This window comes from Mustela lutreola, chromosome 7 (genome assembly GCF_030435805.1).
Source record: "Mustela lutreola isolate mMusLut2 chromosome 7, mMusLut2.pri, whole genome shotgun sequence".
NCBI classification, from domain to species: Eukaryota; Metazoa; Chordata; class Mammalia; order Carnivora; family Mustelidae; genus Mustela; species Mustela lutreola.
In genome coordinates, this window is record NC_081296.1 from 93168446 (window position 1) to 93193109 (window position 24664).

The following is a 24664-nucleotide window of genomic DNA, read 5'->3' on the forward strand; positions in this document are numbered from 1 at the left end:
GAATGAAACTCAACCATCTCTTACACCATACAAAAAACAACTCAAAATGGATAAAAGATATATTCGAAATGGATAAAAGACCTAAATGTGAGGCAGGAATCAAAGTCCTAGAGGAAAACATAGGCAGTAACCTCTTCAACATCTTCAACCTTCTTTCAAGATAGGTCTCCCAAGGCAAAGGAAACAAAAGTGAAAATGAAGCTTTTTTCAAAAGCTTATTGCAGAAATTTCTTAGGCAGAAATCTTCATTATGGTGTTTTCCTACCAGAATATAGTTGGTTTTGTTTTTGGTTTGGGAGGTGAGGTTTTGTTTTGTTTTTTGCAGAAGTACCAGGTTAAAAACAAACAAACCAAAAAAAACCTTCAAAATAATCATCTAAGGTACTTAGCATTGTCATATATTTATTTAGCAAATTCTCTATTACCTGTCCATATTTGATATTCCTTAAATAGATGCAAAAGGATGTTTGACATTTTTTAAGTTGAATGTGATAGGTCCTTTTTGTGTGGTTCTTTTTGACCATTAGTCACAGTGGGTACCTGTGTCTTCCATGTTACCATTTCAGTCACATTTTATACTTTATTGAAGATTAACAAACCTGTCAATTTTTGACATAAAGAACCAGCCACTATTTTCAGATGCTTTTTAATAATTTTTGAGAATGTTTTACCTATAATTCTAAAATGTGACATGTTAAAGTAAGCACTCAAACATCTTAAATTTAATGATGAAGTAATTCTTCATTAGGTTTGTTAGCCAGATAGAGAATAAATTATTTTAACCTCGTTCCTAAAGTTGTATCTAAAGACATGAATTGTTGCATTGTTTTTATTATTCTCTATTATTAAAATAGAAAAGTGGCATTGTCCAGTGTTCACTTACATTACACTAATTAAATTTCCTGTGGTCAGGATTTCAATGTGTCTTATAACATGATTCTTATGCAAGAAAATAATCCCAGTGAAATAATATGAGTTTAGCAAAATTAGTGAATTTCTGCCTCCAAACTCAATCACTTTTTAATTATTGCCATTAGTGTAGTTTGTGAGGTGTTTGATAACAATTTGCTCTGTGTTACCTATCAAAAACCACTTGAAGTGAAAGACAGTCTTTTCATACATATCAAATGTTGAATAAACAAAACTGAAAACTGACTTACCAATACTGTATTTTAAAAGTTCGGTTGAAAATTTTTTGGCTATGCCTGAAACCCAATGGGAAAGACGGAAGTTATCAATTCTTTTAAAACTCTAAGTTTGAACTCTATCAAAAAACTGATTACAGTCCCTTTAAATTTGTGTACTATAGGCAGAGAAAAATAATAACATCCCTTGAATAAAATACCTCTAACATTCAAAGATTTTTGTCATACTTCCTTGAGAGATTTTTGTCCTGCAGAAAAGGAACTGAAAAGGTTAAGTCCTATCTGTAAGAATCAGATTATAGTCCTGTGTATTTTTTTTCACATTAAATATCAAAGATAGCTTAACAACCTATTTAGAATTTTCTGGGTTTTACTATTAATAAAGTTAAAAGAAAATCTGGTGTGATCAGGTGGTAGAGCCACATTAAGTTTGTGTGTGAAACTCCCATTGTGCTTATCTCTACTCTAGATATTGCTCTGAACCCATGTTCCACATTCTGAATTCTGTGTATAAAGTTAAACATTGCAGAAGGGCATATATCTGATGGTACAGATGAATAAGGCTGAAGTTGAGTAATAAGCAAACTTGGTAAATTTAATATGTTCTTGTCTTCAATATGTCTGCTATTAATATAATTTGGTTATTTTGTGGGAAATTATGAGACACTGCTAAAAATACCTGATAGATTTTAAAACTACCACAAATTTAAGGCTCCTATTTATACTACAATACTGTATTCTAACATACCAAAACTAATATTAAATTTCTTAAAGTATTAATTACTTGCAGGCAAAGTTGTTGGCTATGCAGCAAGCCAGAGAGACTGCAATTCAACAGTACAAAAAACTGGAAGAAGAAATCCAGACACTTCGAGTTTACTACAGGTAAAATTCTTTTTTAACCTCGGCATAAACAAATGTTGTTGGTCAAGCCCTATTGAACTATTTCCTCATCTAAATGCCACCTCTGAAATGGTATATATTTTTAAAATAGTACATGAATAACAGTAATAATAGCCTTTTGCCAATTATAATATAATATGAGAAATTTATAAAGGAATGCTACTGAAGGATTTTTAACACTTACTTAATTTATGCTCCAAGAATAGTTGTGAAATTAATTCAGTAGGTCACACTGACATTTTTTAATGAAAAGAACTAGAATAGAAAATGTCAGAGTGCATCTCCTACAGTAAGGGTAAATATTGTTTTGTGATACTTTTGTTTCGGTTTTGTGTTGTGTGAGAGAGAGTTGTGTGTATTGGGTTTTGTATAAAATATATATTTTTTCACAGTGGATCATGGTTTAAAAAAAAAAGGGTTTGAAAAATGATATACAATATCCTTTATGTTCTCTGATACTTAATAAGAGTAAAAAACCCTCAAGTCTAAAGTGTAAGAATTCACTAACTTGGGCTGTGAGTTATTGAAAGATTTTCTTTTAATTTTGCCCCTTCTCAGAATAATGTTGTTAAGTACCAAAAGATGCAATTAAATAAAAATCAGTTTTACTGAAATAGTTATGAAAGTATTATGTCATGATATATTACTATATTCACACATGATTATTAATACATAAAATTAATATGTCTAACAGCAAGTCTATTAACTATAATTTCAAAGTAGTGATGACTGTAATGGTATTTTGGGGATAACTGCAAACCCTGAAATGTGATGTGAAAACACCAGTGGTTCCAATGGGTGCAAATTTTCAAGAACTGCTACACAGTACTGCTATAGTTTGTTGCCTGTGTTCATAATTGTAAGAAATACAGTTTACACAAGAGTGAAAAATAAAGTTTAATTTTTTTTTCCTCATCCCAAGTTGAGAATGCCTGCTTTAAAGCAATGTTACTGGCATATTATAGTTGGTTTATTATTATGAGTTGAATTCTGTCCCTCGAAAAAGATATGTTGAAGTCATAACCCCTAGAATCTCAGAATGTGACCATTTGGAAGTAAGTCCTTAAGAGAAGCAACCAAGTAGAATTGGGTCATTAGCATGGGCTCTAACCTAGTATGATTGATGTTCTGTAACAAGGAGAAATTTCGACACAGAGACACACACATAGAGGAAGTCTATAGAAAGACACAGGGAGAAGACAACTTTGTGCCAGGCATCCACAGGCCAAGGAATGCCAAAGATTGGCAGTAAACACCAAAATGTAGAAGAGGCCTCGGGGGATTCTCACCTATAGCTGTCAAAGAGAGCATAGCCCAGCCGACACCTTGATTTTGGACTTGTCGGTTGCAGAACTATAAGACAATAAATTTCTCTTATAATCCTCCCAGTTTGTGGTTCATGTTATAGTAGTCTTGGGAGTTAGTGCAGTTATATAATATGAAGTATGTTTGATTGATGACTGACTGGGGAACCATTTGTCTGCAGTTAGAAGCAATGTCTGTGTGTGATCATGTGGGTAAACAGAAGCTTGTTGGCTAATGAAGACATACCAGCCACTCACCCTTTTCTTTTTGTAACTATACAGTGTATATGAAAATCCTTCCTCCATACTTTACACCAATGGATTCTCAACTATAGCTGTGCATTAGAAGCACGTGAGGAGCCTCTCAAAATCCTAATCCCCATCTCCTCCTAGGCCAACTACATCAGTCTCCTGAGGTAGGACTAGGTTGTCAGTGTGTTTTAAGTTCCCTAAAAATTCCCACATGTATTCAAGTTTGAGGGATGTTGCTTTACAAATGCATTTCAGGTAGCTACATTGGGAATTAGGGTCTCGGTAGAATAATAGAGGCATATATTAAACCCTTTACTAGGACTTAATGAATATTGTGTGATTTGTGCCCTTGGATATTTGCAGTGCAATATGAAGTAGCTTCACACTATTGGTAAGGGAGGGTTTCCATGGAACCTTCTCCTGCCATCCTTGTGAGATAGGAGGCAAATTCTTGTTGATAAAGTGACAGTGTCCAATAATTCTGAGAAGCATATGATAATCTTACATGAACAGGCATTCTTTTCTTGAAAAACGAACCTTGATATCAGTTCTTAATGCTCCTTCTTTTTACTGAATTACAGAAGATTACTGAAAGATTTTTTAAAAATTGTAATGCTAAAATACTTGTTTTCCAAAGACTTTTAATCTACATGAATATAACAGAGTTAAACATTCTCTTCTAGATAAAGAGTTGACAATTGTTGGCTCCAAGATACACTTTATATGTACCCCTGTCACTGCTGCTTAAAAAAAAAAAAAAAAAAAAAGCTAGGAGCGCGGTAAAGCTACTGGGATTTGCGCTTAAGACAGTCCTGCCTTTTGTGACTTATATAAATGAACCTCTCCAACACCATTTCCTTTTATGAAATTAGAATTATAGCACCTACCTCATAGAGTTATTTCAAGTATATACAGTTCTTAGCACAGTATTTAGCTTATTGTTAGTGCTCAACCAACGTTAAGATAAATTTACTTTTATACAACAATGTCAGTGAGGTAGGAGTAGAATTAAAATGTATATTACTGAAGCCAAAGGAGATTTAAAAAAAAAAAAAAAAGTTGCTAAATGGTTAGGAAGATAAGGAGAAAAAGTGTCCTTTTTATTGAAATTAGGTTGTCATTAGTAACCTTCACAGAATTTTAACAAAGCAATGGACACAGAAGACAGTGTTCTGTGAACTGAAGATTAGAGATCAAGAAGCATAGTAATTTGGACAATAGAGCGGTCCTTGAAGAATAATCTTGAATAAGAAAGACATTAATGGTAGCTTAGAAGAAAGGAAGATCGGCTAAAGACTTTTGTTTTTTTCTTTTTGAAAAATGGCAGATATTTGAGGCTGCATATGACTAATTGGAAAGAGCCAATGGAGAGAATTGTTATGGCTGGAACAGGGTTCCTACAGAAATAGGAAGAGGTGGAATTTAGAATCTGCCAAAGCATTTTCCTTGAACAGGAAGATGGTCATCTTGGGCTCACAGACAGGACTCAAGGAGATAAGCTGTGGGATAGAAATAAGTTTCAGTTCACAATTTTCCTGTAAAGTGAGGTTCATTGTGCAGAGGGCAGGAGGCTTTGAAAGGGAGTGAGAAAGAGTAGCTACTGAAGGGAAGGGGAAAGAGAACTGAATTAAGGCAAGAGAAGAACACGACCAGCAGTCCGGAAGAGCCAGCTGGGCAAAGATGCTACCGAGGAGTATGAGTTCCAGCTTGTACAGCTGCGTAACTTAACAAGTTCAACTATCTTGTGTAGTAGCACAGAAGGGAGAGGATTGAAATGATCCAGGATTACAGGTTTGCAGGACTGATACGGTAGAGAGGAGAGTTGTTGAAACTAAACCAGCAAAAAGTTGTTTAAATGATGAATGATAGTCTAAGCTAAATAGAGCAGGAAATAAAACTGAAAGAACATGTATACCAAGAGAGAAAAAGAAGGAATCAAGAAACCCTAAATCTTGAGATCAAAGAGCAAAGGCAGTGGGAATTAGAAAATTCAAGAGCTAAAAGGATCAGAGGTTGTAGGCAGAAAGCGGAATGTTGCTGTTTAAGATCTCAGAGGTGAAGCACTCAGTCTGAGCACTGACCGTATTAAAAGCACTGCCTTAGAAGTAGATGAAATGGAGAGCAGCAAGGGGGTCAGTAGGTAGAAAGAAGTGAAAGATTAATGACACTAAAGTATTGAATACCCATTTTGGATATTGTCTGAAAATACTGGGTACTCACTGTAAGTGCCGATGACTGTAATGCCAAATAACTGAAAAGTAGAGAGATAAAAGCTGCATGTTGAAATAAACAGCTATATGTATCATATCAAACGAAGAAATCTGTATGGTGTGTGATGCACAGGAGAATGTGTGTGTCTATGAGGAAAGTTGCATCTTTCTAGATATTTCACAGAAGTGGAAACATACAATATTTTGAATATAAGAAGACCCATATTTCTATCAAAAAGGTACAGAGAACTTTCATGCAATGTTGATGGGGATAGAAAATGATGCATGTGCTCTGGAAAGCAGTTTGGCAGTTCCTCAAAATTAGACATGAAGTTCCTACGTGATCCAGCAATTCCACACATAGGTATATACCCTAAAAGAACTGGAAACAAGGACTCAAAAAAACAGATACTTGCACACCAGTGTCCGTACCGTATTGTTCAAATTAGCCAAAAGGTGAAAACAAAGCAAGCCAAGTGCCCATCAATAGATAAATACATGAACAAAATGTGTTAGATACATATGGTGGAATATTATTCAGCCATAAAAAGAGATGAAATTCTGATACATGCTACAACATGAATAAACGCATTATGCTAAGTAGAAGAAGCCAGAGGTATCTAGAATAGGTAAATTCATAGCCACAGAAAGTAGAATAGAGTTACCACTGGCTGCAGGAAGGGGGCATAGGGAGTTTCCAGGGGCTAGGGGAGGAGAGAATGGAGAGTTGCAGTTTAATATGTACAGAGGTTTCTGTTTGGGATGGTAAAAATGTTCTGGAAATAGATAGTGGTAATGGTTGCACAACACTGTAAATGTACTTCATGCCACTGAATTGTACACTTAAAAATGGTTAAAATGATAAATTTTAGGTTATCTTACCACAGTTTTTGTTTTGTTTTGTTTTGTTTTTAATGTACAAAGAACATTCTGTGAGGGTATACAGAGATTTATTTAAAATAGAATAGGGTAAATCCCTGGGATATTAGACTCTGGGAAAGGAGAGGCAATTACAAAAAGAACAAAGGTAAAATTTCATGGGAGCTTCTGATTTAATTGATTCAAATGGAACTAAACAGTATTTCTTAGTCACTTGAATAGATGGTGGTTACAAATCCATACATGAAACACAACGAGTATTCATAGAGATATGTTTCTTTCTCACTTTCCTATGTTATAGAGGATAGGATACAGTTCCATTTTTATGTGAAGAAAACCCAGACTAATTCTGTAATCTCTGTGTGTAAAGAATTCCTAGATAATAAATTTTGTGTAGCAAAGTTTGAGAAAAAGTACATTTCAGTTATTCTTAAGTCAATTTTACACACACATATGCACAATGTGTATATTACCATGTCAGACAAAGTTATTCACCAACAACCAAGAAAAAATAAGCTAAGAAAAATAAAGAAATTGGACAGTAAGCTGGAGTCAGGAGCAAGTCTGAGTACAGCATGTATGTTTATACCACAAAACAGCAAAAGAATGAATAAACCTCAAGAGTAAGTCTGGCTCTCAGCTTTTCAACAGCCAAAGACAGGGAGGATGTCTTTGGCTGATCAGTTATCAGTTTTAGAGGTAGATTAAAATATGCTGATGACTTTCATTCTGCCTTTCCTTTAGTTCTCTCAGTTAGTGATAAGGACCTTATTCTCTTTCAGTTCTTTTCCAAAAATAATTTTGGAAATTTTATGTGCACTAAGAGCTACTGTTACTATAACCATTCCATTTCCCTGTATGGAAATAAGGAACTTGGAACTATATTTTTCTGAGCTTCTCTATTCTGTCTGTTGTCCTTTGAGTTTTAGAAGATTTTGAGTACTAAGAAGAGAAATGTTGGGCTTTCATTTTGTTTGGCCCATTTAGGGACAGGGTCAATGAGGTCCTTGGATAGAGATACTCAACCTAGACATTATAATTGACAGCTCTTTCATATTAAAGCAGGAGGCATAAGAGAGGAATAGCAATAGGAAGACTTAAAATAAATTTCACTTAATTTTTTTTAAGGTTTTATTTATTTATTTGACACAGAGAAAGAGGGAACACAAGCAGGGTAATGGGAGAGGGAGAAGCAGGCTTCCTGCCGAGCCCAGAGTCTGATGTGGGGCTCAATCCCGGGACCCCAAGATCATGACCTGAGCCAAAGGCAGACAGATGCTTAATGACTGAGCTACCCAGGCACCCAAATTTCTCTTATTTTAAAAGTTTTTAGTAAAGCATTAGTGCCTCCTCATTGCTGTGCTAAATGCTAAATTCATTTGCAACAGCTTCATTAGTTTCAGTCTAAACAGCTTCACCAGGGAATGATCTTAAACTTGTAAGGTTTAGATTTGTATTTAGTAATGATTTCTTTCCTGTTATTATAAACCTGTAGAGCTGCATTCCTCAGTTCAGGAGGCATAATAATAACAACCTCTTTCTGATCGAGAGAATGCCTAAGTTTCAGTGTTTGCTGATTTTACAGTTCTTCCTTACATTTCCTTTTACTTAAAAAAGTGGAAGTTTAAGGTATAGATAAGAATTAGATCCTGTTGTTTAGTGCCAGTAAACTAGGATTTAATATTTATAATAACAGCAGTTTATGTTTTAAGTTTATATTATATTTGTGTAATTCCGTGTTGGAAGTTGCGATACCTTTCAGAACCTGGGGAATTTACATCCCACATTTAGACCAAAAATATTGAATAGAATGCTCCATATTTTAAGGTGGTATGTTTCCCATGATTGTACTGGTATTTTCTTAATCATTGAAATCATTTCTTAGAAGAATACTTACATGTTTGACATAGTGAAAACTGGACTAAACATGAGCCCTACTAACAGGTTCGTAATATGCATTTCAAAGTTTAGAGGCCATAATATAGAGCACATGTAAAATATACTGGAAAAAAAAAAGAGATTCTTTATTTTTTCTGCATTCTTTTTCTAAATTTTATTTAGTATGAGTCTTTTATTTCTTAGTTACGTTTTTTCTCTGTGTATATGCCATCCTTAGCAATCAAAAGCATTACTGTCACTAAGATCTGGTGTTTTGTTTTGTTTCTTTAGTGGTGATGATAAGTGTTCCTTGAACCAAACATACTCTCAGAACTACGCATTGATAAGACAATGACTGTGGCATGCAGGCTCTAGCCAGGACCGGCATTTTTCTCAATGCAATCCCTCAATGAGAGGGGTTGAACACTTGATCCTGATCACATTTGTTCAGCGTTCAAATCAGTTGTGCTAATTGGAGTGCCCAATGACATAAAAAATTCTGTCACATAGTATTTTTGATAAGAATTAACTATCCATGAAGCTGTGTTATAGTACCATACTGCTAAAGCAGTAATAAAAAGAGCAAAAGACCTGAGTTCTTCCATTTTTGCTATTAATCAGATTTTTTTTTTTAACATAGACAAGCCCCAAACTTTCTGTGATTCAGGTGTTGTTGTCGTTGTTGTTGTTTAAGATTTTATTTTATTTATTTGACAGAGACACAGTGAGAGAGGGAACATAAGCAGGGGAAGTGGGAGAGGGAGAAGCTGGCTTCCCACTGAGCAGGGAGCTTGATGCAGGGCTCGATCCCAGGACCTGGGATCATGGCCTGAGCGAAAGGCAAACACTTAATAACTGAGCTATCCAGGCGCCCCTGTGTTTCATATTTTTAAACTTTGACACGAGGGGCTTTTGTAGTTAATAATAACATTTTGTGAAATTTGTCACCCTTTAATATGAGGTAGATTAAATTTTTGTTTAGTGATATTTGTTTGTTTGTTTCTTTATTTAGAATCAAAAACTATTGAGGCACTGGCTCAGTTAACAGAACATGCAGCTCTTGATCTCAGGGTTGTCAGTTTAAGCCCCATGTTGAGTGTAGAGATTACTTAAAAATAAAATCTTTAAAAAAAAAAAAAAAGCACAAAAACTGTCTTATATTATTAAGTTGCACCTGTTTTCAGGGCCTTTTTAACATACAGTTGGCTTCACCTTTACTAGTCAAACCACCATATATATTTGTTGGTGGCTCTGGGTGCAAAAAAAAGGAAAACTAAAACGAAGTTTGAAAAACAAAAAACCTTAAAGTTTGTATTTTCTGTATGTCCAGTGATTTGGAATATAGTTATTAAAGATTTTTTCCTCCCTTCTCTTAAATTATAGAATGTGACATTTAGTAAGTTATTTCTGAATGTCAGTTACTTCACCTGTAAATGGATATCTGACCTACTTACTGTAAAAATCAGTGAGAAAATACATTTAGATTTTTTTTAAAAGATCTTATTTATTTATTTGACAGAGAGAGATCACAAGTAGATGAAGAGGCAGGCAGAGAGAGAGAGAGGAAAGCAGGCTCCCTGCTGAGCAGAGAGCCCAATGCAGGACTCAGTCCCAGGACCCTGAGATCATGACCTGAGCCAAAGGCAGCAGCTTAACCCACTGAGCCACCCAGGTGTCCCCATTTAGATGTTTTTTAAAACTGTAAAGCACTGTTCAAGAAAATAAATTAATAGTCTACTGATAAAATTACTTTAAAAGTTTTGCTTTACTCAGATGTAAGACAGCTATTAAATTAGCAAAAGTGGGCTGCCTGAGTGGCTCAGTGGGTTAAAGCCTCTGCCTTCGGCTCAGGTCATGATCTCAGGGTCCTGGGATTGAGCCCTGAATCCTGCTCTCTGCTCAGCAGGGAGCCTGCTTCCCATCCTCTCTCTCTCTGCCTGCCTCTCTGCCTACTTGTGATCTCTGTCAAGTGAATAAATAAAATCTTTAAAAAATAAATTAGTAAAAGTCCTTTTCTAGTGAAATATTTTATGCTTCAGTGACTGTATCCAGAAGGCTATTTTTTGCATTGTCAGTTTTCACTGTTTGCTGGGCCTTATTCTAACAAGTTAAAAAGCAAAACTAAAATTTATCAAGTATAATTCTGCTGGTCTTTGTTTTTCAACCAAATGACCTTTACTCATCTTTTAAGAGCATTTAACAAAATATTTTGTCATTTAATCATCGTAATTAGCAAAGGGCCCAGAGTTAAAATGGGTTTTCTCCAGGTGTTTGCCATCTATTAACATTATTTCTATTAGCTTAAGAAAATTTTAATTTTAGAGTTTGTTGGATAAAAAAGTATTTCCCTTGATCTTGGCACGGAATCACCATTTTATCGCCCCACAGGTGCCAGTTGCCTCATGCATAGGTGATCTTTCATTTGTCCCTTCTCACAAATGTAATCAGTGGCCAAATTCTGCTACACTTTTTCTTGCAGTGTCCACTACTTTTGCCTTCTTATTTCCCACAGTTCCTACCTTACATAAGGCTTGTACAATCTCCTGGCCAGGCTTTTCTTCCTACTTCATCTACTTGTCTCCATTCCTTACTCCTCTTAAGATTCCTGAAACATTATTTTCAACCTCTCACTCAGCCATTAACACTATTTAATTATACCACATTAGCTATACAATAAATTCCAAACTGTAACCTAACATTCATGAACCCTTGTTATTTCTGCCTCCTCTATGTCTGGCTTACTGTTCAGCCATCATCTTTTGGCCTGCTGGTTTCATTCCTGTCAGTGGTTACCAGTGCCAGTACACTGCTTCACACATGGTAGGAACCCAATCAATATTTGTTGTACTGAATTGACTATTATTTGCACTCCCAAAATGAACCGTTCACTATTTCCTGAACACATCCACTCCAGTGCTTTCCCATATGTCTCCTATTCCTCCGGGAATACTCCATCTCTGCCTATCACCTTCTTATGGAGCTTTTAGAACACAATATAAATACCAATTATTCTATTAATCTTTTTCTTATATTTTCAACCGGAAATGATCTCATTTTACCCAAAAATTAACTAATTAACCAATAGTTCTTCACAATGGCTCTCACAACACATACCTCATGCTTACTTATATCATAGTTTTATGACTATTTCTCTTAATTCCTCTACCAGGGCTGCTATTCTTTATATACACCCAGGCCTTCAGTAAATATTTGCCAAACAAATGAATAAACAATGAAATTTAACACTAGATTGAGTTTCTTACGATGAAAATTTTCTTCAGGGTAGTAGTGTGTGTATAATGCATACAATTAGAATTCAATGATGAATTAAATATTTGAAATAGTATGGACCTAGTCCAACATCTTGATTAATCATCTGCATCTGTGTGGGGCAAAACAGGGTCTCCATGTAACAGAGTATGTTATCCATCAGGAAAGTTTATTTTTTCCCAAGCCAACAGTGTTCAAACTTGAAAACTGTTATTAGAAATACTTGTTTGAATTTTACTTTTTTTTTAAATTTACAATTAAAAACTGAAGAAGCAATATTATTATCATATATCAATGTCATATATTATGTTCATTCCAATATTGTTTCTTACAGTGAAAAAGTAAGTTAGAATCTTTCCTATGGATATTTTGTTTAGCCAATACATTATCTTAAAATATTAAGTTAATTGTCAAAATAAAAACTGGAAGATCTGCCAACATGGGACCCTTAATGATTATATCATGGTGTGTAATTAATTAATTAGTCAGGGTGCTCCAGAGCAAGAGAACCAAGAAACTGTGTACATACATGCATTTGTAGAAGATGGCCAGTCTAGAATATGCAAAGTAAGCTAGCTGGCTGGAGAGCCAGGGTAGAGTTGATGTTGCTGTTATGAATCCGAAGATGCAGAATTCCTTCTTCCTCAGGGAAGTGCTTTCTTTTTCTTAAAGCCTTCACCTAATTGGACGAGCTTCCACCCGATCCACCACATTATGAAGAGTAGTAATCTGCTTTCCTCAAAGTCTACTGACTTAAATAGTAATCGTATGTAAAAAAAAAAAAAAAAAAAAAAAAAAAAGAATGAAAGAAAGAAAAACTTTATAGCAACATCTAGATTGATGTTTGAACAAACGTATGGTACCATAGCCTAGCCAAGTTGACAAAATTGACCACCACACCTGTGCATTCAGCAATCAGCTGGGACTAAGTAGAAGCTACTTTTCACTAAAAAGAGCACATACTCTCTATTTCACCATATTTCTGATCATGCCTACTTCATGCATTTCAGACTATCTGCCACATTCATATAGGTATATAAGTTTGTGACCCCAGATGTATGTTGTAATCTTCCTTATTTAAAGGAGTATTTGTCCACCTATTACAAATGCACGGTCTCCTGGCTGCCTCTCTAACCTCATTTATTAACATGTTTCCACTCTTGCTGTAGCTATCCTAGTTCCCTTATTATCATAAACCTTCTAAGAATACTGCCCTCTCAGAGCCTTGACTTTTTTCTTTGCCTCAACTGATCTACCCTCCAAATGTTGCAAGACTTCTTCACTTTGTTCAACTTTCTGTTTAAATGTACCTGACCAGGGTGCCTGGATGGCTCAGTTGGTTAAGCGTCTGCCTTCAGCTCAGGTCATGATCTTGGAATCCCAGGATCCAGTCCCATTTTAGACTCTCTGCTCAGCAGGGAGTCTGCTTCTCCCTCTGACTCTTGCCCCTCTTGTGCTCTCTCTCTTATTCTCTCCCTCTCAAATAAATAAAATCTTAAAATAAATAATGATAAATGTACCTGACCATCTAAAATAGCCTACCTCCTCTCTGTATCATGTCATTACCCTCTACTGATTTTCTTTGTAATAGACGATCACAAATGACCCTATACTCTCTTTGTGGATGGTCTTCTAGAATTAAATTCTGCAAAGACAGGGATTTTGTGTGCTTACCACTGTATCTTACACCTGAATCAGTTCTTAGCATATCTTTAATGGTCAATAGAAGTTTTCTGAACATAGAAATGTATGTGTAAACATTGTAATATGTTAGAAACTTAACAATAGGTCATCCAGGAAATGGGACTAAGTGTAACAGATTTATTCTCTGGTAAGTGAAAGAAGAGGAAATTTTACATTGCATTTCATGGCCTAATAAAGTATTTGAAGCTTTTATGAGTATGCATTACTTTTGCATAAAAAATGAATTTAATTAAAAAAACACCTTTATCTATAACCTAAACAATATAAATTTGATACCTAGAAATAAATATCCATCTCTGAAATCTAGATCTGTAATGCCCACATATGTGTGTGTGTGACAGGAATTCATTTTTTTTAATAGATGTTATTAGTGGTGTGCTTTACAAAAAGATAAGATATATAAGAGAATGAAAATCCAGAGCAGATTCATTATGAATTCATTATGAATCTACATTATGGAATACGTTTCTATGAATGATAACCTCACTTATGTTTTAAGTTTGCCAAATATTTCAAACTATTTTTCAAGTACTTTACATTCCAGAAATTCAAACACTTTTAAAGAATAATATATTAAATTGATAAACTACCAACTTTAAAAAATGTATTAACTGAAACATTCTCTTGCCACTTGGTAGCAGCAGGGGCCCATGGCAGGTTAGTAAGAAAACAGGTGCCTTTAAAAAAAAAAAATCCGATCCTGGGGCACCTAGGTCGCTCAGTGGGTTAAAGCCTCTGCCTTCGGCTCAGGTTGTGATCCCGGGTCCTGGGATCAAGCCCCACATAGGGCTCTCTGCTCAGCCTGGAGCCTGCTTCCTCCTGTCTCTCTGCCTGCCTCTCTGCCTACTTATAATCCTGTCAAATAAATAAATAAAATCTTAAAAAATAATCCAATCCTATGAACATTAGCTATGGCCAGAACTGACAATGAAAGGAGAGAATTACTTCTTATTTCAAAAGACTTCACTGAGTACAATTAGACTTAATTTAGCATATTTGAATTACAAATGTTTTTCTCTTCCTATACATGCCATATATATGTATGTTATTAATTATTCAAAGGAAACTTTAAAGGATACTCTTAATGCTTTAAAGGATACTTTAAAAATTTTATTCAATATTTTTAAGCTTTTTTTTTTAAGTTCTATTCAACCTAAACTAGTTTAAAATATTTGACAAATGGAAATAATAGCTAATAATTGAAAACATTTCCTCAGAAACATTCTGATTCATTAACCATGGAAACAATAAATAATGATTTGATAATGTATAGAACAAGACATCATACACTGAGATCTTGGAGCTACTCTTGATTTCTAATGCCACTGTTGTCATAAAAAGCTTAGTAAATATTGACTGAGGATGAGGATGATCCCACAGTATTTTTTAAGACTGTGTGGCGCTGGCAGTCCAGGCCGAGATCCGGGACTTACTATTGTCATTTGCCTTGGGTCCTTTCCACCCTGGGCCTCTCCCAAAAGGACAAATGTTTACCTGCAGTTAGGCATTTAAATGTGTAAATATCCAGTCTCAATTATATACGAAGTAGCTCGAGTTTTCACTCGTTAAATCACAAACTAGTTTTTCTCTGAGGTTTAAATTGGTATTCCAAATGTTTGCAAAGGTCCACATAGGCTTACTTGAATGTTTTTCCCATTATTCCAAAAAAAAAAAAAATTGTTTTATAAACTCAGGTCAATATAAAAATATTTTGTTCCTCTTATAATTCTAAACTCAAGATATTTATGAAACGCCTGAGTTTATTATTATAGTTTACTATTCTGCTTAGTTGTTAAGTTTTAAGTCTTGTACCGTGTATCTTGTTTCCTTTGGGCTTGGAAGGGTTTTATTTTATGATTGTCAGTGTTCTATTAATATACTTCCAGTCACTTCCCAAATAACTGCTTCTCATTAGGTCAGAAATAAGCAATACTTGTTACTACATGAAACAATCATGCTAGGGATTTTCTTTAGTGTTATTGACATTATTGATCTGATAAATATTTTAATGTACATTAATCCGTGGGAAGTTTAGATGTCCTATAGAGCTAGGCCAGCTGTTCCCAAAAAAATGAAAATTTTCTGAAACTTTGTTTATATGAAAAAAATGTGAAAATTGAGATTTTGTTCTGAAAGTTGAATACACCATTGGTTCATAATTGAGCTATGGAAGTTTTCTGATTTTGTTTGGTTTGATTTCACTTTTTTGAATTTGTTTTGTTGTATATGATTCAGAATTGAAATAACCATTTATCTAGTTTTTCTACTCTGTTACCTGAAAACTAAAGTTAAACCAAGGAGTCAAGTAGTATTAGTCTTTTTAATAGCTACTTCTTTTTATTTATAATTAGTAACATGATGAAAAGGTGACAAATAGACTTGAGTTATAATTCATTGAAGAAAACTTCATTTATTCTAAATCTGATTTAATTGGATCTTTGTTTATTATTTTATTTGTTATATGTTTATTTTGCATTTTTTGTACTATACAGTGTTTTAATTCAGAGCTGACATTATAGTAAGGAAGATGGTATAGATTCTAAGTGACCTTTGACAGGTAATTAACCTGTTTGAGCCTCAAGTTTCTAAACTGTAAAATTGAAATTGTAATATTACCTGCCTCATATTATTTTTGAGAAAAATCAAATAAAATAATGCATGCCAAATGCTTTGTACAGTTGCTGGGTGCAGGCTTAGGTATTTAATAAATGTGAACCATTGTTATTATAATCTCCATGTTGCGTTTATATTGAGTGGTCATTCACTTTTCTTTGAAATTCTGTTAATATTTCCACTTTTTTTTTTTTAGTATTTTTTGACTCAAAATACAATATTGTGACTGTGGAATATGGAATTGCTTGGTTTTTCTTTAGGAACAAGTTTTCACTGGAGTTAGAGGTCTTGTTTTTTCCTTGTTGTGGGATACTTGAAGAAAATACTTAGTCAAAATGATGTGCTTGAACTTAGATTTGGCCTTTTTTTAAATGAACAGTTTGTTTTTGGGAGTTGTTTCTTCATACAGGAACATTTTAATGGTGAGAAATCTATTGAGAATTAGAAAAATTAATAATTTTTCTTTTTTTCTACCTTATTAAAAATATTTTTATAAAGTTCACATTCAAAATATACCATTTCTCCCAATGTTTTCTATTAAAGCATCTGCCTCAGGGACGCCTGGGTGGCTCAGTCAGTTGGGTATCTGCCTTTGGCTCAGATCATGATCTCAGGGTGCTGGGGTCAAAGCCCTCTTCAGGCTCCCTGCTTGGTGGAAAGCCTGCTTCTCCCTCTCCCCACTCCCTGCTTGTACTCTCTGTCATTATCTCTCTTTCTCTCTCACAGATAAATAAAATCTTAAAAAAATAAAAATAAAGAACTACCCCAGAAAATAATAAATATGTAATTTTAAATCTATTTTTCTATCTTTTATCTTGGAGTTTGGTACATATGTTATCTTCTTTAATCCCTTCAACATTCCTTGTGAGGTATTATCCCTTTTCAGAGATGAGGAAACTGAAGCACAGAGCCTGAACTTACCCTGGGTCACATCAGGGCCAGTAACAGAAGTTAAATTATTACCTGACCCATCTAATACTTGAGCCTTTTACTTGTGTACTGGACAGTTCCCCCAGCCCCGCCTCTCTCAGAAATACTGAGTTTAGCTGAGGCTAAACTGGTACTTCAGCATTATTTTCCTGATTTGGATGTGCTTGATAGGTTTGTCACATTAAACACACCTCTCAGGCCACGTTAAAGACAAGTTAAAACGGTGAAAGAATCTGACCTGCTTAGGAGTTTAACGGTCTTTGTCTGTGTTCAACTGAACTATACAAATTACAACCGCAGTCAGTGTCTGGATTTATAAATAGACTACCTCTGAGTTTTTTTAGAACCTTTAAGCTCTAGCATTATATCGTATGTCAGACTACAGAAGGTAAATACTGTGCCTGAAAGTAATTTTATCCACATAATCATTTATTTTATTTGCATGTTGTAGTATTATATTGTTTTATCACTGCTCTAGCGCAATCACTAATGTAACATTAACCATACTAGAAATAACCGTTAGCCAATAGCCATGTTTAGTTTAATATGAATTTATCAAGAGCCTACTGTATACTAAGGACAGTGCAGTCTCACAGAAGGGAGAAATTATTATAGACTGAAATAGATGGTGTTTTAGGAAATGCTTGGGAATTGAAGTATGAACAAACAGGATTCTGATAGAAAGAGAGGAGGAGAAGGAAGAGCATTCTAGTCTGCAAGAACAGAATAAACAAAAGTGAAAAAGTTGTAATGCATATAATGTGTTACATTATGGAATTGAAAGGAGGTTGGAGGAATTTGAAAGCTAGCATGTGTTTAAGTTTGATCCTGAATTGCCTATGGATATAGCGTCGTGGAAATTAACATATTACCCAGCAATTCCATTTCATTCTAAACAGGTATTCCAACAAAAACTTGTATACTAATGTTGATAACAGTTATTCACAGTAGCCAAAAAGTGGAAAAAATCAAAATGTCCATCAACTAATGAATACATAAACGGAATATGATATATCCACACAACAGACTATTATTCAACCATAGAAAGGAATGACATACTGATACATGCTACAGCATGGATGAACATGCTAAATGAAAGAAGCCAGAGACAGATGTTTATTTTGCATGATTTTTTTTAATGTGAAATATCTAGGATCAGCAAACTCATAGACAGAAAGCAGATTAGTGGTTTCCAGGGGTGGAGGTCCTGAGGAATGGGGGAGTGACCACTTAATGGACATAGGTTTTCTTTGTGGATGATGAAAATGTTCTGGAACTAAATATTGATGATAGTTGTATAACATTATGAATATACTGTCACTAAAGTATATTTTATGTTATGTTTATTCTTAAGCATACACACACACACACACACACACACACACAAAACACTAGCAAACTTAACCCGACAACATAGAAAAAGAATTATTTACCATGACCAAACAGGGTTTGTCCCAACAATGTAAAGTTGGATTAACATCTGAAAATCAAGAAATGGAATATACTTTGTTAGTTTGCTAAGGCTGACATAACAAAATACCTGAGACCAGGTCGCTTAAATAATAGAAATTTATTTTCTTAGTTTTGGAGACTGGAAGTTCAAGATCAAGGTGTCAGCAAGATGTCTAGTATCGCATCAGATCTTTCTCCTTGATTTTCAGATGGCTACCTTTTTTCTATGTTGCAGCATGGCCTTTCCTCTGTGTATACATATCCCTCATGTCTCTCTCCATGTGTCTTCAACTGTTCTTATAAACTCAGCGGTCAGGTTGAATTAGGGCCTACACTGATGCCTCAGTTTAACTTAATTACTTCATTAATGCCCTCTCTCCAAAAACAGTCACATTCTGAGGTACCAGGAGTTAGGGCTTCAATATGAATTGGGTTGGGGAAACACAATTCAGTCCAGAACACTCCAAAATTCATGTCCTCCTCTCATGTAAAACACATTCACCACAAATCCAACAGCCCAAAAGTCTTAACCCGCTATTGCATCCCCTCCAAGTCCAAAGTCTCATCTAAATCAAGCATGCATAAAACTTGAGTTATGAGTCATTCTGAGGTAGAATGCCCCTCCAGCTGTGAAACCAGATAAGGTATCTGCTTCCAAAATACAGTGCTGGGACAGCCATGGGATAGACCTTTCCATTCCAAAAGGGAGAAATCAGGAAGAAGAAAGGGTCACAGTTCCCACTCAAGTCCAAAACCATCAGAGAAGACTCATCAGATTTTAAGGCTGTAGGATAATCCTCATAGGTTCAGTGTTCTGTCTGCTGGGCCCATTGAGGTAGCAGCATCACCTTCCAGCAGTCACCCACTGGCTCTGGGAAGCACTCCTGCCCTGAAACCAAGGAGGAGACAGCCTTGCCCATTGGGCCTGTGCTGAGAGTAGCTACCCTGTAGATCCCTGAGCCAGCTTCAGGGCCATTCTTCTCTTTCTTGAAGGATGACACATGGGTATAGCAGGATGGGTATCTCTATTTTCTCGTCCTGTAGATCCCAGAAGTCCAACAGACTGATTTCATTTTGTCCTGTCTCTGTCCACTTTAGTCCAAGCTGGCAACATATCTCCTGGTACAACCCCAGGTCTATTTCTAGCTTCTATAGAGATGGCTGATTAGATCCATGGGTCACACCCATACTCTTTTTATGGGATTGCTGTCTCCTCATAGTGTTCTCTCTTAGTTTCCCAGTTTTTGCAATATGGATAGAATCTTCCTTCAGTTCCTTTTTGCTTAAAAATCCATTTAATTTATCTTTCTCGTCTCACATTTTACTGTAAGGAGCAAGAAGAAACCCAACGGCACTTTCAATACTTTGCTTATTCGAAATCTCTTCCATTAAATATCTAAGCTGATCACTTACAATTTCTACTTTCCACAGAACACTAGAACAATTCATCCATGCTGTTTAGCACTTTAAAGCAAGGTCACCTTTCTTCCAGTTTCCAAAGACATGTTTTTTCCTGTCTGCTTTCTCACCAGAATTACCTTTGACTTCCAGCACCTGGAGTTTCTTTGACTAATGTTTTAAATTATTATTTCAATTTCTTTAATGGGTACAGGGCTGTTCAGAGTTTCCATTTCTTATTTTTTATCAGGTATGTGCTTATTTCTAGACTCTCCATTCTCTTCCATTTATTTAGATGCCTATCCTTATGCTACTACCACACTGTTTCAATAAATATACTTTGTAGTAAGTTAGCTGCCTACTTTGTTCTTTTTCAAGATTGTTTTTGCTATTCTGGGTCCCTTGCAATTCCATATGTAATTCCACAAAGAAGACAGCTAGGATTCTGACGGGAATTATGCCGAGTCTGTAAATTAATTTGAGGAATCTTGCCATCTTAACAATAAGTGCCAAATTTACATTTTGAAAACTATAATATAGTGTTAGATTAAAGAAAATCAAAGTAAACAGAAAAACATCTCATGGTCATCGATGAGAAGACTGTATTATTAAGTTGCTTCTTGTGAATTTTGTTAACCATTTAAGGAGCACAGTAACAATCAACACAATCTCCCCAGAAAATAGAGGAGGAAGGAATACTTCCTAACTTAGTTAATAAGGTTGATTTTATACCAGGCAAAGGCATTACAAGAAACAAAAATTACAAAGAAACATCCCTCATGAACACAGACTCCAAAAAAATTCTCAACCAAAGCTAAGAAGTCTATTACAAGAATATATAAAAAGGATACTGCGTTATGACCAAGTCGTAGTGCAGATTTGGTTTAACACTTAAAAATCAGTGTAATTCACCATGTTAATATAAAAGAGAAGAAACAAGCATCTCAATGGGTACAGAAGAAGCTTGTAATAAAATTCAAAACACATTCAGTTGCTCAGTTTGATGAAGAACATCTGGGGGCAAACTTAAGCTTAGGAACAAGGCAAGGATGTCCAACTGCCACTTCAGTTCAACTTCCTATAGGAAGTCATAATTACTGAAAACTAAAAGCAAATAGAGCTACCTGAATTTACAGTCAATACAATTCTATGGCTAATCCTAAGGAATCTTCAAAAAAGCTACTAGAATAACTCAATTCAGGTCATTATACAAAAATCAATTGCATTTTTATCTATTAGTAATAGACATTTGGAAAATGAGATAAAAAAAATTCAGTTGCTCTTATGGTCACATCCAAAATTAAGAAAAACTTGAGGATGAGTTTAACCTTGTACCCTAGAAAACTACAAAATATTGCTGGAAATTATTATTGAAGACCTAAGTAAATGGAGAAATACACAGTGCTCATCAATGGGAAGACTTTTCTAAGTCTCACATATTGCTAAAGTATTCATTCTCTCCAAATTGATCTATAGATTTAACATTATGATAAAAGTTCCATCACTTTATTATAAACATTGAAAAGCTAATTCTAAATTTTACATAAAGATGCAATTGATTTAGAATTCCCAGTGCAACTTTACAAAAGAAACAGTTGGAAGAAAATTACCACCTGATTTCAAAATATAGTCCATAAAATCACAAATACCAACATGCTAGTAATGTGAAAGGACCATGTATATCATCAGATTAAAAAAGACTCACACATATATGGTCTGTTTATTTTCAACAAGGGCAAAGCAATTCATAGGGAAAGTAAAACCTATTCAACAAGCAGTAATAGAAAAACTGTATAGCTATTTGTGAAAAATTAATTTTAACTCTTACCTCAAATCAATCACAAAAATTAACAGGGACTTCGTCTAATTGAATTTTCTTCCAATATCTAATATACTGTCCAGCTTATAGTAGGTGCTGAATAATCATTTGTATGATAAATAAAATGATTAGATTTTAGTTCTGTTTTCTGGTTCTGGCCTCAGTGAGAGATGCTTATCACACTTTTACCTTTTTTTTTTAATTTTTAAGATTTTTTACTTATTTATTTGACAGGCAGAGATCCCAAGTCGGCAGAGAGGCAGGCAGAGAGAGAGGAAGGGAAGCAGGCTCCCCGCTGAGCAGAGAGCCCGATGCGGGACTCGATCCCAAGACCCTAGGATCATGACCTGAGCCTAAGGCAGAGGCTTTAACCCACCGAGCCACCCAGGTGCCCCGCTTATCACACATTTAAAAGGCTATACAAATTCCTCAGTTTCACTTCAATAAGATATTCTGGTTCCCTCATTGCACTATCAGTCTGGGTAGCTTTTCAGTCATAGCTTCCAGATTCCTCACCTCGCACTGAAGTGCATGCTAGTTTTATAGATATTTCTTTGTGTCACTGCATTTGTATATATTAGAAACTACAAGAATAAAAACATGGTAAACTTAAATAGAGTAACAAGACACAGAACAATCATATATGTATGTAGATAATTCAATACTATTTGTTGATGCTGCTGATTTGCATTTTGGTCCCACTGGCAGCTAGAGTCAACATGACATATTCATTTATCCTAATATTTAATTCCAGTGAGCTCTCTTTTTTATTAACATAGTTATAATGTGACTTTATTTTGCTCAAAGAAGTTAGAGGATACTGGTGCTGATCTTCAGTGTACAGGCAGATAGTGATTAATGTTGATGGGCTGAACTAAAGAGGTAAGGTTACTCTTGACACAGCAGAACAAGAGTGGAAGCAAAAAGTCAGGACTCCTGATGGCTAATTTTATTCTTAGTGGAATAGACTATACTATAAATACTTCCCTTATCACATAGCTGCAAACTATTTTGTTAAAAACAAAACAAATTTGATCAACAGAAGAAAAATGCTTTTCTTAGAAGCTTTTATGTTTTGTGATACTATTTCAATGACTCACCAGAAGAAAAGCCCCAGTTACGTTCTCTTAGAATTCTTCAATCCTTACTAATCATCCTTTTGAAGAGGAATAGTCGCCATACTCTAGCAGTAGTAGCAATAGCCACTGTGTGCCAAACACAAGACTGGAAAGTATCATTGCAAAAGTCAGCATGTTTTCTGAAATGAGAGTGTGAAGCAAGGGGTCTTGTATATGCTGCTTAGTTCGAAAGTCATCTGAGTTCTAGCATTGTAGCAATTTATTTACAATGTGCCCACAGTGTCACTGGTAGGAAATTATTTTTGTTTTGACTGATGTATTTATAAATAAGTCCTAATATATAGCAAAGGTCTTTTGATTTGACTAAACTATATTAGCTTTCTTAAAGATTGTTATATTTGCTACTAAATACTTACTAATAGTAATAGCAAAGTCATTAGCAGCTTTCAAAGTTTTATAGTTCACTGTATTCCTTAAATATTAAATAGTCTTAAAATCTTTACAAGGAAGTTAATATCATGCTGTGCTGCCACCTTTTAAAGTCAGTGGGGTAGGGTTAAGCGAGAGGGCGGAAGGGGGAAAAATGTTCCTAAAGGGAACTTAAAAAACTGAAAGTCTTCCTGTATACTGTTAATTATACTAAAAGAACAACAGGCTCTCAAACTGGAAAATCAGTATTCTGCTGACTCTTTCACATGCATGAAGATCACTTAGAGATTTTGCATTCATTAATAGTTGTTCCAATTCCATGACACAGACGTTCCTTTATGCCTTCAAGTATAAGTTCTTTAGGTTTATATCTTTACATAACTCTTACACTATAGACATTCTCAAAGACTACCTTAAAATAATTTCTGATATATGCCAACAACAAGGGGAATACCACAAGATTGCATTCTTCTTCTGTCACCTGGGGAGTGTTTTTGACATTGCATATCTCAGTACTTGATCAGACAGGTTGCTGAAATTTTGGCCATATTAAAGTCATGTCTAAGAATCAATTGCTTTATTACATTTTCTTTTCCTCTCCCTATCAATGGCTTCTGCAACTAATGTTACCAATTTAAAAAATAGAAGAAATCTTTGGCAGAGATAATTCACAGAATTGTCAAAATACTTAAGTGAGGCATACATACACTCAGATTATATTTTAAATAATTATGTTTATCAGTATAAACACCAACTAAATATAGGCTTCTGGAAAACATTGAAATAGCAAATTCATAGATCTGTAAAGAATTCTTATTGTTCGAATTGTCTTAAATAGTATTCAGCAAGTTAAATGAAGGTAAATAATTTGAATTTTGAATTTTATTTTCTTTTTTTATATGTCCTTAAGTGGAATTAGTAATGAAATTATTCTTTATGTACAGACTACTATTAAGATTTATAATTTTTCCTATTTGAAATTGACTGTGTTGGCCATGTACAGTTCAGGAATTACAGTTCCTTTCCTTAGGATTGGATTTGTCAACCCGTGTGCCAAAGGAGAGGAATGTTTTGGATCAAGACAAAAGGATTTTTTTCACTCCATCAAGTACTTAAAATCATACCGTATTTTGTGTTTCTTTTCTTACTTGAGCCATGACTTTCTTATACAGTTGTTTTATCTTGTCTCAAATTTCTGATTACCTTTCTTTTTCTTGGACCTTGTGCTTTATTATTTCAGCTTTTTCCATCCTGTCACCCTTACATTGTGTTTCATGTATTTCCCTTTTTCACCAGAGCCCTCTGTCCCTCCTGTTCATATGGCCCTGTTGGCGGCTCTCTGGAGTCCTGCACAGCTCATCCTAGGATTTCTCTCCGCTGCTCCAGTGGTCTTGGTCTC

General features: G+C 34.9%; 1 protein-coding gene across 7 annotated transcripts in view; it reads left to right on the plus strand.

Moving 5' to 3' along the window:
* MIPOL1 (mirror-image polydactyly 1) overlaps positions 1-24664 on the plus strand; it is a 327451-nt gene that overhangs the window by 213779 nt on the left and 89008 nt on the right. For 6 of the 7 annotated variants that reach the window (XM_059181948.1, XM_059181955.1, XM_059181951.1 and 3 more), the window contains one exon: positions 1936-2030. In XM_059181948.1, the coding sequence (XP_059037931.1) occupies positions 1936-2030 (95 nt within the window). Of the gene's footprint in view, positions 1-1935; positions 2031-24295; positions 24480-24664 lie in introns of those variants that run through there. The other variant, XM_059181954.1, reaches the window with a different exon arrangement.